General features: G+C 43.4%; 1 protein-coding gene across 1 annotated transcript in view; it reads right to left on the bottom strand.

Annotated features, from left to right (window-relative positions):
* Positions 1-16,556, bottom strand: part of LAMA5 (laminin subunit alpha 5) — a 402,322-nt gene that overhangs the window by 175,832 nt on the left and 209,934 nt on the right. The window contains exons 31-40 of the mRNA XM_085615185.1: positions 16,421-16,547; positions 15,382-15,521; positions 13,620-13,735; positions 12,852-13,063; positions 10,693-10,897; positions 8,873-9,017; positions 7,331-7,471; positions 6,052-6,213; positions 3,468-3,572; positions 3,074-3,157 (exon numbers count right to left, since the gene is read on the bottom strand). Coding sequence (XP_085471311.1) covers positions 3,074-3,157; positions 3,468-3,572; positions 6,052-6,213; positions 7,331-7,471; positions 8,873-9,017; positions 10,693-10,897; positions 12,852-13,063; positions 13,620-13,735; positions 15,382-15,521; positions 16,421-16,547 — 1,437 coding nt within the window. The remainder of the gene's footprint in view (positions 1-3,073; positions 3,158-3,467; positions 3,573-6,051; positions 6,214-7,330; positions 7,472-8,872; positions 9,018-10,692; positions 10,898-12,851; positions 13,064-13,619; positions 13,736-15,381; positions 15,522-16,420; positions 16,548-16,556) is intronic.

Here is a 16,556-nt window from a genome sequence, read left to right as displayed (position 1 = left end):
TAGCAATCCCAAGGTGCTCCTCTAGGGGGAAGTGTGGTAGAGCAGTCTTAGGCTTATCAGAGGGGAGTCTTAGACATTCACAAATACACACAATAGTCAATAAATAATACATACGACTCAATAAGGAGATCCATACCAATACATAAAAATGACACGCATCTTTGAATATATTTAGGCACCAGAATCAATACCAGAATGTACTGTTAACCTGGAACAGATCGACGAGCCAGTCCTTGCTCCAGGCCACAAATTTTGCCCCACGTCCATAGTGAATAAGCTTTTTGGATGGGAGGCGCACTGCTAAGTTTATGTCCATCACCTCTATGGATAGGTCAAAACTACTCAGCTGGTGCCGATCCAACTACATGCACAGAGGTGTACATTGTGGAGATTGGAATGAAGAACACTGCTTTTCTGCTGGGACAGCAGATCCTCCACAGACTTAGATGAAGTGGAGGGCAAATAATTAGGCTCTTCAGCTCCCTCTCCTAGCTCCCTCTCTGGGACCACGGGGATGATCTGAACCCGGTACCTCCTAACCTTCTTAGGTACTTGGGGATTCAGCTTTAGAAGTGTTAACGTGTACAGGAGCCCCACGGAAGACGTAACGGGTAGCCTCCCCAGCCAGAGCCGAAGCATCAATAACCACCGTCGGCCCCGGATGGGGTAGGAAGAAGACCTGCAACTCATTAGATTGGCCTCTTAAAACCGCTATTAAAGGTCATGAGCCACCTAATCTGGCACATGTATGTTCTCCGTGAGGTGCCCCATGTTCTGAGCTCAATGAAGGCACAGGGTCCACTGGAGATAAGTGCCAACTGGCATAAGGCACCACCAGGATACACAAGGCCAGGGGACCAAGAACCCTCAAACAACTGGCCCAGATCCCCGGACTGGACCCAAAACATCAAGATCATATCCTGAATGCCACAGCGGGGTGGGAAGTGTTTGAATGCCACTGTGTCCAAAACTGCCCTTCTAAGGAGACTGGCTTACTCTGACCCGAGGTGAGATTTCGGCTCATTGTCACGAGACTGGCCATATTGCTCCCGACACAGCCACCAAGCCCCTCAAAGGGCTGGGTGGGGGGGTGCGGGGGGGGGGGCAACTGCATCTGGTCAGTCATGAACCATCTGGGGGATTCTCTAATGGATTCTCCTACATCCATCTCCTACAGCTAATGCTCTATCTTGGCCAACATGTGGGCTAAAGTAGCAAAATAAAAGGATGACCCAGGTGGGGGGGGGTACACCTTGTTGGGGTGGCTGTCTCTTGATTGAAAGTGTTGAAACATTGCTCTGCCAGCTTGGGCTTTTGAAATCCTCATAATTTGATCTTTTTTATTAAAAAATAAAAAAACAATTGCAACTGTTTTAAGACACTCATTTAAGTGAACGTTTTTCCTGGCTGATGAGATTTATTTCCTCCAGTCGACATGTTGAGCTGAAGTGATGCCATTTAAAGTTACCTTAGATCTGCAATGGTCACAGAGCTCCAGCATTAAACCACCAGATTGCCTGATTATGCACAGCATGTGTATACAGAATGGATCCATGCTAACAAATGTTTACTGGCAGCAACCAGAAAAAAACAGAAAGACCTAAAAGTGTTACATAATATTATTTTACTATGGATGGTGATATTATACAAATACAGATTTGAAAAGTCTGAACCTGAAACACTGTGACCTTTCTCAAGGGTCAGGTTGGCGCCTTGTAGTGGAGAGCACTCTACGCTGGAATGCTTTACGCTTATCACCAAGAGCCGTCTGAAACCCCCAACCCTTCTGAAGTGTCCAAAGATCAAAGACTGACAGCACCTAGTGGCATCCACTTCATGTCACACTTCAGCTCTGGAGCGAGTCCTTGAACTTTCAAGAGAGCGCCCTCGACCCACGGCTGGCACTTCTTGAAGGTCCACCGGTGGCAATGAGATAGTGTATAATCTGTAATCATTTCAATAACCTTTGATCGGTACAGAGGGGGAAAAATATCAGGAAAATCTAATGAAGGTGGAAAAGTAACAATCTGTTTTTTAAGACCACCTGAGAAATAGTACTTCTGATTATGTTATGATGTGGTAGAATTTGTACAGCCCTCCTCCCCTCTCAACCCAGCAACTTCCAACCTATACGCCCCTTGAATGCTGTTGGTCTTTATTTTTGCCTTCGACACTGTTAAGCATTGTGCTGCCTTCTGCCACATTTGCGCTATGAAATTAGCATATACATACAAGTAACACACAGTCTTATCTAGGACAGGACATAAAGTGTGCCAAACAAGAAATTGTTTATGATTGACAAATGGAATAAATACCTCACACAAGTTGGTAGGGGCCATTGACACTCTAGTGGTCTCCTAAATTGGAGGACCACTTAAACCACTCGGTGAGCCAAGGATACAAGCGCCCTAGTTTAATTGTGACAATCTGGGTTGTTCAGAAAAGAGCATTGTACTATATGACTCGCAGTTAAACAATAAGAAACACAAATGAATAAAATGTCATCAGGCCACTTTGACTCTGGTCAACATGTACTCCAGAACCATTTAAAGGACCTGGATTCTGGAAATGACACATGACCATTCAAACAGTAATAAAGCACTATACAAAGGCATGTAATATCAGTTTTTTATTGGGTATCAACATGATTTGAGACTCTCATAAGGCAGGACTATCATTTGAGGTCACCTGGTCACTTGAGACATCCGCTACCCAGTCACAAGCACCTAAAACTATACCATTGAATCTTACAAGGCAAGCAGCCTCACCATTTAAACTCCTGATTGTGCCAATTTCTCACCGGTGTAAATAACACATAACATTTGTGGTTACCAGATATTTTCTGGTCGGAGGAGCCTGGTGATACTTCCACAAGAAAAGGTTTGTTAATTTTCCACTTGTGTGGCGGTAGGCTGGGTTTAGATAAAACAACTGTAGCCAGACTGGAGGACAGGTAAAGGAAATCCTTAGCATTGTGCAAACAGAAAAACATTGATGAGCATATAGTGTTTGCAATATTGCATTAGCTCTGGCAACATTTCCATACCCCCAATCAGCATTTTCTGCAACTCACCTCTACTAGCTGAATCCGTCCTTCATGGTGAGTTCCTGGCAGAGGGTAAGTCTGTTCTCTGAAAGCGATGCTCATCTGATTTCCCTAAAGATAAAACATAGGTTTCCCATCTAGAGTAAGAAACAGTGCACCCAATAACCACCTCCACCTGTCGCCCCACAAAACACTTTAGGGAAGTGTTCCCCAAAAATATCAAGCCACACACTGTAAAATCCCAGCACTAGGGACTCATTCAAACCACCTCTCAGATATACAGACACTTTAGGGCTTGGAGAACAGCCCTCAAATCAAGTGGCCCCCTCTGATCGAAATGCACCTATGTAATATTTCTAATTCAACGCAAATCCTCCTTTTGAAGAGCTGAGGGGGACTCTAGCTGCTTGGTGGCACATACCTTCAGGATGACATCTGGCCGTGGTGTCACAGGGATGATCACTGCATCGCCACGGATGGCTTTTGAGTATAGCTGGTAGTGGAGGTAACCACCGTATGAGGAAACCTGGGAAAAAGTAAAATACAAAGCTGTTAGCACATCTGCACCAAAGATCGGACATTAATTGAGAAAGCACAAACTGAGCATTCTGGTGCACTACATACAAATCAATATGAACTTTGGACGTCCATACCAAATTTCACATCTGCGCACGCTGGATTGATTTTAAAAGAAGTGATTTTTATCTCAACACCAATCAATTCATAATTATTTTTGCAGCTGGAGATCATTTTGTTCTTGAGACTGATTTTCAGGTAACCTAGATTCAGCCTATACTCAATCTAGCTGCCTCAAAATACCTCCAACTCCAGATGGCCTTTGTAAGGGCATCGACTGGTGAGCAGCACATGCCAAACACACCAACGTATGGTCCTAGGGGTTGGAGGTTGTATATCTGCAGAGACAGGCTAGTGTGGGGGTTAGTGGGAGTTCAGATAATAAGTGTCTCTTTAGTACAGCATATAAAAAGTTCCCAAAGGAGCCAAATCCACCGCTACCACACAGGTAATGAGCAGCAGGGAGGAAGCTGGGCAAAGGCTTTGTGGATGTAGGCTGTTGGAGTGAAAGCATGCCTAATGGTGTAGTTGGTGATGGTGGGAGTTTAGAATGCATTTTTAGGTCTTGTCTAGGCAACTCATTTGCTGTATCTACTATATGGGCTATCAGCACGCCCAGCGCTTTCCATTGGTTGTTTTGTCTGCTTTTTCGAAATTTCTTTGCTTTCATTGGTGAATACTTTACACTTGTCCCACCTTTTGGCTGTTTGGTTCTGCCCAGGAGACTGCCCCTGCTACATGGATCCTTTAACTCTAGGCCATACGTCTGGTTTTGACGCATTACATTTTTTCTTTGCACTCGCTCTTCACCACTCTGCTCGCTTGCTTTTCATTTTTTCCTCCTGCTTGTGTCTTTGGCGCTTATTCAGCTTTGACGCCCTTTGCTGTTCCCAGCTGCTCGTGTCTTCAGTAAGTGTTCAGCTTCGGCGCATGTCCTCCCAATTCACTTAATCTCCCGTGGCCCCCTACCGTCCGTCATATTGAGTGTATTCATAACAATTGAATCTCAGAGCCTTGCATGTTTTTATTGTTTCTTGCTTGTTAGTATAGTTGCATGCAAAAGGAGTAGAAACGAGTTTCCCTTCCGCCCCGGTTAGAAGCCTTCCCCCCCAACCCTCCGAGAACAATTGCGGCTTGTTTATTTTTTGCTTCCCCCCTCCAGCTTCGTATTAGGATCCCTCCCTCACCCTACGAGAACAAAGCCATGGGGTACCTAAACAAATGTGTGCTCTACCGCGTCTATCCACCTACCGGGCATTGTTACAATTACCGGCAGCACCGCCTTAGAGGTGCAACATTAGCAATCTCCATTTACTGTGTAATATTATTGATTCTATAGTGCCAATTTGCCATAGTTATTGCCTTGATGCCTATTCACATGTCTCTCTGGCTCTGCCACAGTAGTTTTACAAAAGTAGTCTCCAGATACAAGCACGGTATAAATGCTTTTTGATATAGATGGTATCAGAACAGGATCGCTTGTTTTTATGGTTTTCTACTTATTATTATAGTTGAAAGTTATAGGAGTAGAAATGCAGCGTTTCCTGTCCGTCGCCACTTGTTTTTTATTTTTTGCTTTCCCCCTCCATGTTAGGAGCCCTCCACCCACCCTCCGAGAACAAACGCACTAATCAAATGTGTAAGCTACCGCATCTACCAAACAGCTTGCTTAAAGGCCCACTCGGCACAGTCACAATTACCAGCAGCACCGCCCTAGAAGCGCACCATTACCAATCCCAATTTACTGTGTAATGTTAATGATTTTGTTGTGCTCATTTGCCTTGATGCCGATTCACATACCTCTCGTCAATTTCAAATGTTCATGGCTAATCTGCTGCAATGAACAGGCCACGCTGCCTGTCCTCCCTCCCATTCCCTTTTCCTCTTCCAGCAGCTTATTGTTTTAACCCATGATATAGTGTCCCTGCTCCTCCATGTCCCCCACAGCTCCCGTCGCTGGCAGTCTGTCATCTTACTACCATTTAGGGAGAATGATATATGCCCACAGCAAGCTTTAGCAGCCCCCCCCCCCCCAATGCTTGTGGACAACCTCTATTTATTAAAGTACAAAAACAACAGGGCCCTGCAGCACATGAAAAGTGTTGTGCTTCCAACATTCTAACCAAAACAAAACTGAGCAATTGCAAGTAAAAGTTAGGCAACGAACATAGGAAACAAAACTTACAAAAACAAAGCAGCATAAAGAATTTCAAAACCAGTTGGTGACTTATGAACACAAACTCTTCATGTTAGACTGCGCAATAAAGGCACAACTTTCAGAAGGCACTTTCAAATATGGACTTTGTACTGCTCAGAGCAGTGTGTTCAGATGTCATTCCCTCCAGACTGGGCAGGTTCCATCTATGGGGAAAAACTAGACCTACATCTGAGACTTAGATCAGCTAGGCTGGATGATGGCCTGTTCTTACCCGGTCCCCATGATAGGAGGGTGGCGCCTGCCAGTACAGCTCCTGATACACATCTGGCACGTCCTGAAGATCAGCTTCAATCAGAGCCTCCTCCAGTTTAAAGGAAAGCTCGATTTCTTGGTGGTCTCCACCCAACAATACCCAGCCAGCCATGTCCACGAACTGAGGAGCAAAAGAGCCAAGATTAGTAGAAGTAAACCCCCTCAAACGGGGGCTACCGAACAATACATCTTACTTCTCTACAAACCACACTTCTCATCCCTAATCACACCTGCAATAAGAATAACAATGTCACCCTCTTTCAATAAGAAATAGGTCTCACACACTCAGGGGTTTACTATTTCACAGTCATTCAGTGATCAAATCACCTCATTCCGCTCAGCCAATATGCTTTACGTATGCCAGAACTAACCTTTCTTAAAGAATTTCACCAGTTTTCTATTCAGGAAATCCCACCTCACATCCTTATGATGGAAATTTTGCATCTCAGCCTTGTTCCTCAAATTCCACTTCACAGCCCTTTCTAGGGATTGCATCACTTAATGTGTTCAGACAAATACTGGCTCCCACCTGTCACTGCAACATTCATCTTCTCCGTCCTCTTACCACTCATTCGCAGGAGAACATCTCTTTGCTCCACGCTATAATTTTTCTTTTACTCTCCGCCAATACCACATCTTCCGAGGAATGACAATCTCCAGACCCCAACCTTACAACACAGCTCACCCAGACGCTACCAACATTACCTCTTACTCCGTCACCCTGCCAACACCACTTAGCGCTCCAGCAGTCACACCTCTCACTCTGTTACTGTACCAGGAACACCCATTGTTCTGCCACTCTGCCAACACCACTTTTTGCTGTGCATTCTACGAGATGCGTACTCACTCTGCCAACACCACTTCCTACTCTGTCAATCTACCAACATCATCAATCGTTCTGCCACTCCTAAACACTGTACACCTCACTGCTATCTCTCAACACTCCCCCTCGCTCCAAGTACCCCAATTCACACTCACCATAAACTCGAAGGGTCTGGCCCCAACGTACGAACTGCAACATATGAAACTATTGCACAACCTGTTTTGTTAAATGCTGTCAGTGTGAATCGCAGACTTGGGTCATTTGATAAAGTGAGTATGTAAAGACCTCTATGTTACAGGAATATGCCACACAACTGCCCGCAGGCCAAAAGGATGAAGGCCTGATTTCAATTCCTGTGGCAGTAGAAGACTAGGTGGAAAATAACAAACCTTCTGAGGTCAGGCTATGGACCTACCTCCACTCGAAGCTTTGCAGCACTGTGACAGCGATCCGTTGCCCCGAAGCAGAAGCACCGGGTGCAGCCCTTGGGATTGGCAGGATCCAGGTAGAATGTGCCCAGCTTGCACTGATCACATCTGGGGCCCTCCACATTTTCCTAGTAAGAGAACACCAACAAAAAAATAACTTGCTCACTATACAATACAGATACATTTAGTCCACATTTTTCCTATGAGAGCATCATTCTACGGGGCAGACATCTTAAATCAATTAGTGTGAAAACATCATTTGTACAGCACATGATGTCCTAAGAGCAGATAAACTGCTAGAGAGTAGTAGATAACACCTTGCAGATCCCTGCATATTGTGCATTAACATATTACAGCTATATGTTAATCACTTTAGAGACCACTGAAACACGTCTCAACCTTCACAGTAGAATCTTCAGCTTATTCTTCAGGGGGAGGACATAAGAAAATCAGGAAACTAACAGCGTTGTAGGGGAGAAAGTTCAGCCTTTTTTTTGTATTGCCGTTTTAGCATTCCTCTTATACCCACATCTAAGGAAGCGAGAAGTGACGTTGGTAGAGTTGCATCTTGTACAGGCTCCCGACAGACCACAGGAGATCCCGGGCACAGGCTCAGGAGCTGCGAATGCTGGCTGGTGGAATTGTAATCATCACAAGCTGACATCTAAAGTTTACAGTCATTCCTCCTCCTTTCCCAAACTGTGTCTTCCATACTTCTGTAAAGGCTTTCCCACACCATCAGCCTCACCATGAAGTAGAAGAACCAACGGAGCACTTGGGCTGGCATTCCCTTCGCTGGAGATCATAGACAGTGTGTTTCAAAGTTCCTAAACTATTTGTTTAGATATAAACTCTCCTTAAAGCATCACGCATGGCTACCATCACAAAAAAACATAAGGAGAACACATTAAATAGAGTTCTCTGACTACACAGATTCTCAACTTGACAATAGCCAGTCTTCACCACAAGGTAAGGAAATGAAAAGTGGACATGCACAGATCGCAGGTTTTAATTTTATGATGCCCATTTGAGAACAGAGTAATTTTAAAATGAGAATTTTTCTGATTGTTTGTTAACATTTCTTAAGATTGTCTCTCGAATGTCTAAAAACACTGCCATTAGGACAACAGTGGAAAATGAACAGCCGCTAGAGCAGGTCACCTTCAGGGAAGAATCGTGCTCTCCATGCCACTGGAGTCAAGCTATCCTGGCTGATGAGGGCTGAAAGCCCGAAACAGGTCCTAGGATGCTTGTTTCCAGTCCAGGGAGGACCTGGCCTGGCAGTTCGGGCTGGACTGTTCCCATTGGACGCAGGGTCAAGACTGATTTGCATATGGCTGGGCCCATACTGGAATGGCATGGTGAGCAAAAAAACGATGGCTTTAGGCCCAGATCTCTGTACTGGGGTGAATGTACGACATTGTTCTGCATTCTGTCCATCAACTGTTCTTTTTGCATTATGTTACAGAGGAGCAAATAAAAGCATGCTGTACATTGCTTCCATGAAACCGGAATCAGACAGTACTCACCTTGCAGTGGCACTGCCCAGTTACTGGATCGCAGATGCTGGGCCGGCTGCCCTCCCAGTTACAATCACAGAGCCTGCAATTTGGGTAGCCGTAGAAGCCTGGTGTGCATCGCTCACACTGGCGGCCAACAATGTTCGGCTTGCACCTGGATTAAAAGAATCAGACTGGGTTGAGAATAATCATGGAGAGAAGAACGCCTGCCCTGAGGCCTCAACCAGGAAATCACAAGTTGCACCAACAGTACCCAATAGCCCTGCTAAACAGGGAACCGCTCCTTATTGTCACTCGCCTTTCCAGCACTTCCGATCAAGCCCAGATCCTAATCTCTCTTGTAATACAGGGTCATCCATCCCAAATACAACCTCCTCAAGATCTGCCACCATTCCAGAAAGCTATGCACCCACCCAGAAACATCCCCAACTCTCTGGGAACTTAACATCCAAAATGTTTGGGTTCTTTCTAACTGAAATAGATGGGGATTTATTTAGACACCCCAACTGGCAAGGGGGGTTTGAACAATGTGGACACCCAGAAACATGCATCCAGCAGAAATTAATTAAATGAACTCAGTGATCATATATACCTCAAATGTCCTGCAGACAGCCCTTTGTGGTATATCTGAATCCCAAATCCAAAGTACATGCCACAGCTATGAGATCAGTCACTGGGAAATGCCATTATGCAGTATAGTGTTTAGAAGGAAAAGCAGACCGCGAGGGCGGTCTAGAAGGCAAAAGGGGCCTTTTGAACTATTAAATGAGTCTAAAAAATGTGGTTGCAAACTGTGCACCTTTTTTTGCGAATCAATTCTGATTTAATGAACTGACCAATGTGCAAATAGGTCGGTTCACAAAATATTAAATCCCATGAGGTCACAGAACAACTTGACTAACAAACATACATTAGGTAGGATGCAATTTGCAATCCCTGTGATTGGCCACCATCACAAGGATCGTGCCCAGTAAGGGGCCAGCAGACAGACACGCATGTCTGATTGCGTTTAAACCAAGAATTCTTTTTTATGCAGCCTTCTTTTCTTATCGGAAATAGTGAGATTTAAAAAAAAAAAAAATCCACCCCCAAACAATTTCACTAAATGCTAGCAGTGGCCCTGGGGACCACTGCCAACTCTCCCTGAAACTTTTTTGAGGATTCAAAAGGGGACACCTTCCCCTTTGAGAACCAGATACCACCCCATCTGAAGTGTCTGTATCTGATCAATCGACTGCAATTGTGGATGCAAACCAGTGACACATTTCACTCCAACTAGTAAATAGGAATGGGATGTTTCTTTCATGCCCTCTACTATTTGCAATTCGGACAATCAAAAAAACTCCTTTAATAGTCGGAAATATTTTTTCAACTCATAATGGGGGATTTGTACATAAAGAAAAGCCCTTTTGCAGTGTCAAATTGTGGGATTTTGCAAATCTCAGGGTTTGCTAGGGCAAAATGGCTTTGCACATGAAGCCCCAAGTGCCTTCCAGACCCCATTATTTACACCCATTTACTGAAGAGTAATGCGTTAGTGCATACCTCATCTTTGTACCCAATCAGACAGACCACAGCAAAGAGAGAAATTGGACCTGGATTATTCTACACTCCCTCCCATCTTAGTTTAAATGACCAGTCAAATAGGTCTAGTGGACGATTCATCAAAATTTATGCTTGATTGATCTTTCATAAAGCACAAACGTTCCTCCCTCAGATCTCTTTAGAACGTTTGGAAGCCTAAGGAGAAGGGCAATGGCATTTTGGATCTGTCCTCTGTACAGTTCTGAGAATGTGAACACACCAAAGCCTTTGTATTCCCTACTCACGTGCACTGTCCACTCTCTAGGTCACACCCAGGGTCGGTTAGCTCGGCGACTCCGGAACGAGAACAATTACACTCTTCACAGCCAACCAAAGGGTGGCAGGCAAAGGTCTGGGGCTCGCAAACTGTACAGTCCGGCTGGATGGTGCGTGGTGGACAAATGCACTGACCCGTCACTTCATCGCACAAACGAGTCTCGCACATACAGGCTGCAAAGTGATGAAAAGGAGAAGCCTTTCACTGAAGATCGAGGTAGTTCAGGAAATTACAGCACAGAAAAATTAGCTGGGAAATAAGGAAAATGCTACTTAGGAGACCAGTGCTAAAATGAAAATTCTTAAATTGAAAGGAACATGAATTAAAGTTCAAAGATATTTGTTTTGAATGGTTTAAGTCCCAGTGTGAAAGATTGTTAATCCAAAATATACTTTTTACAATGACAAAGGTTTCTTAAGTTGCCAAAGTTCAATATTAGAAAAATCAATGAGAAAGATTGAAGGTCATTATTAGTGTTTGGTGTTCCTAGCTTAGCAATACATTTCCTAAATTTTGGAGTTTTTGTCTTTACATGAAGCTTTTGTTGGATTGAAAATCATTTTCTGTTAGTAGCATGAATAATAACAAAACTTGATTAATGTAGAATCATTAAAACACAGACTTGATTACAGCAAAGTACACAGTTGCCACAACCCACCATAGAACATATAACATAGGGATTCCATTAAGAAGTAGTGTGGTGGATGGAAGGATTTAAAAAAGGTATTTTGCCTGATATCAATATAGTGGGATAATCTGTTTGGTGTCGGAGAGGTCTTCTTTTGCACTGATCTTGCAAGCCATATTCATGATCTTGAATTTAGTTGAAAAGTTGCATTACACTCAGTAAATGTTCAACTGAGGGCCACAAATATCAAGTTTTCAAGGAATTATATATTTCATTGACACATAGGTGAGCAAAATAAATACCACAAAAAAAAAAATATACATTTATGCAACTTTCAGACCAAGAGCACGGTCTGAATGCAGTGCATAAAATGAAATGCCAAAACTGATTTCCTAAAAAAAAAAAAACATTTTGATCTTGAGAAAAATCTGGTTTAAATTGTTGGGTTTGTAGCACACAACTTGTTCATTTTCAATGTGCGTCTTTGAAATGCTTTTATTTCAATATTTTTAAAAGATACTCACATTTCGCACTTGCTCTTAAGGTTACGTTGTGCAGGTATCATTTTAGTTTGCAACGTCAATGGAGCTGTTTTATGAATCAATGTGCTAAACTACCATTGGGGGGGACATGCCCTGAGCAAACATGAGGTTCACTCAACATTACGTGTGACAAAGGTGCACCATGAGGAATAATGGCTGGTGCGCTTCTGTGATTATCCAGTGACTTTCGAGTGGTGATAAATTTCGGAGCGAGGTAGTTGCAGACAGAATCCTGGATATGATAGTCGAAGCTTGATGCTTGGTGAATAATGTGTTGCAGCAGCATTTGTGTTTTAAAATTAGTTTTAATCTATAAGTTGTTTTTATTTTTAACCTGTAAAGAGCCGTCAAGTCTGCAAGGTGGCCAGGACATCTCAGAGGCCAGTGGCATGTGCCGCAGCAGCATTACATGCACAGTGAATACCTTCCCTCATCTCATTCCATATCGCCTACAAATAAAACTAATTTAAATTGTGGCAGAACGTGTCATTAAGTAATTCAAGTTCTAGTGATTTAATTGAAATGTAAATTAACGTTAATAGGAAGTCTTTGGTTCTAGTAATACACTGTTTGCTATTTTACTATTGTTAATGCAACTATGTTTTGCACAAAAGAAGAACATATTGCTTTTTATTTCTCTATAGAGATCTTCTCTCACATTGTTTTCTATTTCTTCATTTTAAATGTAGGAACCGCTTCTTATCTCTGTTGGTCTTTTCATCATGCTCTTGCTGAATTTCTTGCAAACCTTTTACCTAGGACTCAGAGAGCGAGGCCTCTCAGTTTCTGAAACCCTCTCAGCTTTGAGATCTTTCAGTAAATCTGGTAGGCAAATAATCACTCAAATATCCAACAATGTTCATTAACAATATACACAGCTCAATGATTTGATTGGCAGCAGCGGCATCATTCACTTCGTGATTCCCCTCTCCAACACCCCCAGCAGTTAAAACTTACGCCTGCAGTTGGGGAAACCCCAATAGCCGGTGGCACAACGCGAACAGTCTCGCCCGATGACATTGGGTTTGCAGGAGCACTGGCCTCCCAAGGGCTCACAGGATGTGCTGGTGGCACCCACCTCATGGCAGGCACAGGGCTGAGCCCCATTGTTGTGGAACAGTGAGAGTGAGATGGCAGAGTCCCTGCAGAACTTGGATGATGTCACTGGGCTACAAAATAAAAGCAGAATAGTGAGGTTAGTGCGCCTCTTACACCCTACATGAATTCCAGGCACTCTAGTGTGGACTAACCAGTTACATTTAAAAAGAGAGAATGCTTGGTGCAATCAATAAACATTAGGGGCAATGGAGATGCATTTACAGAGTTGGATAAGGAATGCTATTATTTACTTTCTATCGGGTAAGTCTAACTCTAACTAACTTTTAAATGCTACTACTGGGTATGTAAAAGGTATACACAATTATTCCCTCACTGAATTTAGTTTTTGCAATATCGAAGGAAAAAAAAGTTTAACAAAAATTACATTGCAGCATTGGAGAAGAACATCTATAACTTCTTTTAAAGTCAGGTTTCCTGAAAACCAAACCAGTTTGATTCCGACTAATAAAAGAGCTACTATCTCTTATAGCACTTATTGCAGTCCGTAGTCTAATCAAACACTGTATCAGCAGAACAACTTCATAGCAGGCATATCCTGCTGCTTGTTTCAAATTCCTACATTATGTGGACACACGTTAATTTCAAAAGTAAGCTGCGAACTCTCACTTGATGCTGAACCCGTTGGCTCCACAGACGCTGATGAAGTCATAGGATTTATCCAGGGGGTCTTCAACCAGGTAGCTCGAGCTGTAGCTGTCTTCGGGTACCACAAGAACGTAATCCTATGCAGAAAGAGTTAACACTTAATCTCTAGACTCCTCACTGAAAACAAGGGTAGATGGTGACTGATCGAGAGGCGGCATTTGATATTATACAAAATGGTGTCGGATCTAGGAAAAGGCAGTCAATGCAGGGGTGCAGAAATTACCACCAACCGCAGCTCTGACAACTCAGCCAGGCCACCTCACAGATAAAAAGTCCCAAGGTAAACAAGGGCTTCCTGGAGGGTTGGGTTGCCCTGCAATCTGGGGGCCTCTGTCACACATCTAGGAAAAAGTATTGTGCAAGGGTGTTAAATGTGCAGCTTATAGGGCACGACCCATATTTGGTTTTCAGGATAATGTCTTTGTCAATATTTTCAATTCAGATTAAAAGTATGTAATTACATCTTAAGTGGCAATGCCAAAACTCTTGAAGGAATACTACTCTGTTAGATCTAGAGGGGACACCCCTGATCTACTACCTCAAGGATGGTCCTATCCTTCAAGCCAGGAGACCCTGTACACTCCACGCCACCCAGGCTACATACAGTGAAACATCCAGTTGTCCCTGCTTAATCCACAGTGGGACTTGGATTAACTTGTAAATCAGTCAACTTTGGATAGCATAGAGTGAAATAAATGTCCTTTAAGTAATTCAATAAACTTAGGATTGCTTTTTGGATCACACTACTCGTAAGCGCAGCTGAAAGGCTTAGTTCGCCACTCGCAGTATGATTTTAGACTGACATATGTATCACTGTGTTACCTGTGACATTTAGTATCCATCTACAAGTGAAGTTATTTTTAGGGGCTGTGTTACTGTAGCGTACATCGCAACAGGAGTATGTGTCATACATGCAGTCACAGTTGTTCAATCTCTGTTTCTATTGCCTTAGTTATAACTCTGCCTCCGAATAAAGAGGATGGTAGAGATAAATAATAAATGTTTAAAACGAGATGGTCAGCCACCATCCGACTCACTTCAGTTCAACGTCAAACTCAGCCTGACTAAAGAGAAGCAAATGTTTCAAGGTAAGAACAGAAACAGAATAGGAACAAAAACCCAAGACGTTGGACCCATTTAGTGTGAGGCCTTCCATTATGCATCTCACAGGCAGCAAGGAGGTGACCTGGGATACAGCACAGACAACATACAGGAGCAGCAGGCGTGGAATGTCCACATATCAGACAGTGCTACGGACATCCCACATTCTACCTCTGCAACTTGGTTAGACCTTGAATGATCAAACAAATACAGAATGCTGAAAGAATAGTGCAGATAAAATCTGAACTGTGAACACGGCCAGAACATTGAAGTGAAACAATGGCAACATCAAAGAGGCGAGAACCTTGTAGGGTTTGTTATGGACATGTGGGGGAGGAGGGGTTGAAGAGTCAGAAACCACTTAGTGACTAATTCATAGTGACAAACTCCACTTAAATATTAACCCTGGCCACGAAATACAATGAGACCAGGGACTCTGCATATTAGTTGTTCAAGTATCCATGAGGGGAAAGAGGCACAACAAACTGCTTCTGGCCCAGGTAAGAAAGGTTAATGCTCAAAGCAGGTAGTCCTTGAGGAATAATGACTTAAACTATAACAATGCGCAGTGTCAGCAGATACAGGTCAGAGGAATGGATGCACTCGAAGCTCGGTCACCTACCAGCCACAGTTTCTTCCCCTCTGGAACGCGGATAGTAATATACAAGTCGTTATCGGTGACATCCAGTATGATCTGGTTTTCGGAGATCACTAGGCTCCTGCAGCCATAACCATGAGGGCAGAAAGTGGCGTTCGAAAGGCCTGAAAAACACAGCATGTTTTTAGTTCCCTCTCTTTGTCTCAAACAGTCGGAGATTTTTGCACCGAGTATCTCTTACGCTGCTGTTGGAAGTGGAGCTATGAAATCCTACTCATCACTAGTAACATGTATCCAAGATACCAGGGTGTAGGGTTCTGTGCAGTGTTGAATCTGTTGTCACTCTGGCCAAATGGTATGTCAACCTTTTAAGCTTTCACTTCCTGCCTTTTCCATGTCACCTCCTGCCCTTTCACGGGTCTTTGGCGTACTATATCCCTGCCACTGCTGACCATCCCAGAAATCCCTTAACTACTTTCACTTTTCCCTCTCCTGGCCACCCATCTTGCCCACCACTGGATATATTCCTGATGAATCATCTACTTACTTCTTTTTAATCATCTCCCACCTTTTTTCATCACAAATGCCCATTATTTTGCCTGTTTAAAACAGGCCGGCTTCTCTGAAAATACCAATCTGTCAAGTGAAACTTTTTGAGATGGAGGGCTTACTCCGCAGAATGTTAGTACTGTTTGGCATGAATACCTTTTGAAACAGCTAGATCTATATGGTAGCAAATAATGCCACTGTCTCTACAGCCACCATCAAACTGTAGCAATGACTGAATACATTTGTATATGGACTATTTTTCACCAAAACATTCCAGAGTGCAGCCTGCAATGGTAAGAAAGTGTCTTTCTGTGAATTTGGAGCAAGGCTTCTTGCTTTTTTTTGTGCGCCAATTTAGTTTGTTGCCTTTTCCCACCTCTTTTTATCCAAAATGAAATAAGACCTCCACCCTTTATCTTCTAGCCATCCTTTTCATCACATCTTCTCAGCCTATGTTTCCATCTCTAGCTGAAAGAGCAACAGTGTTAATCCTTCATAAATCGCAGTGCCTCACCTTGCCAGACACGACCACCATTCACAAGAACTTCCACAGTGAATCTCTGGTGATGAGGCTGGTAGTAGTGCAGAATGAAGGAATAGCGCCCAAGAGTCTGGATCCGGTACTGATAGACCGCAACATTCTGCGCAAG

This window comes from Triturus cristatus, chromosome 7 (assembly GCF_964204655.1).
Source record: "Triturus cristatus chromosome 7, aTriCri1.1, whole genome shotgun sequence".
NCBI classification, from domain to species: Eukaryota; Metazoa; Chordata; class Amphibia; order Caudata; family Salamandridae; genus Triturus; species Triturus cristatus.
This window is presented reverse-complemented; position numbering and strand designations above follow the sequence as displayed.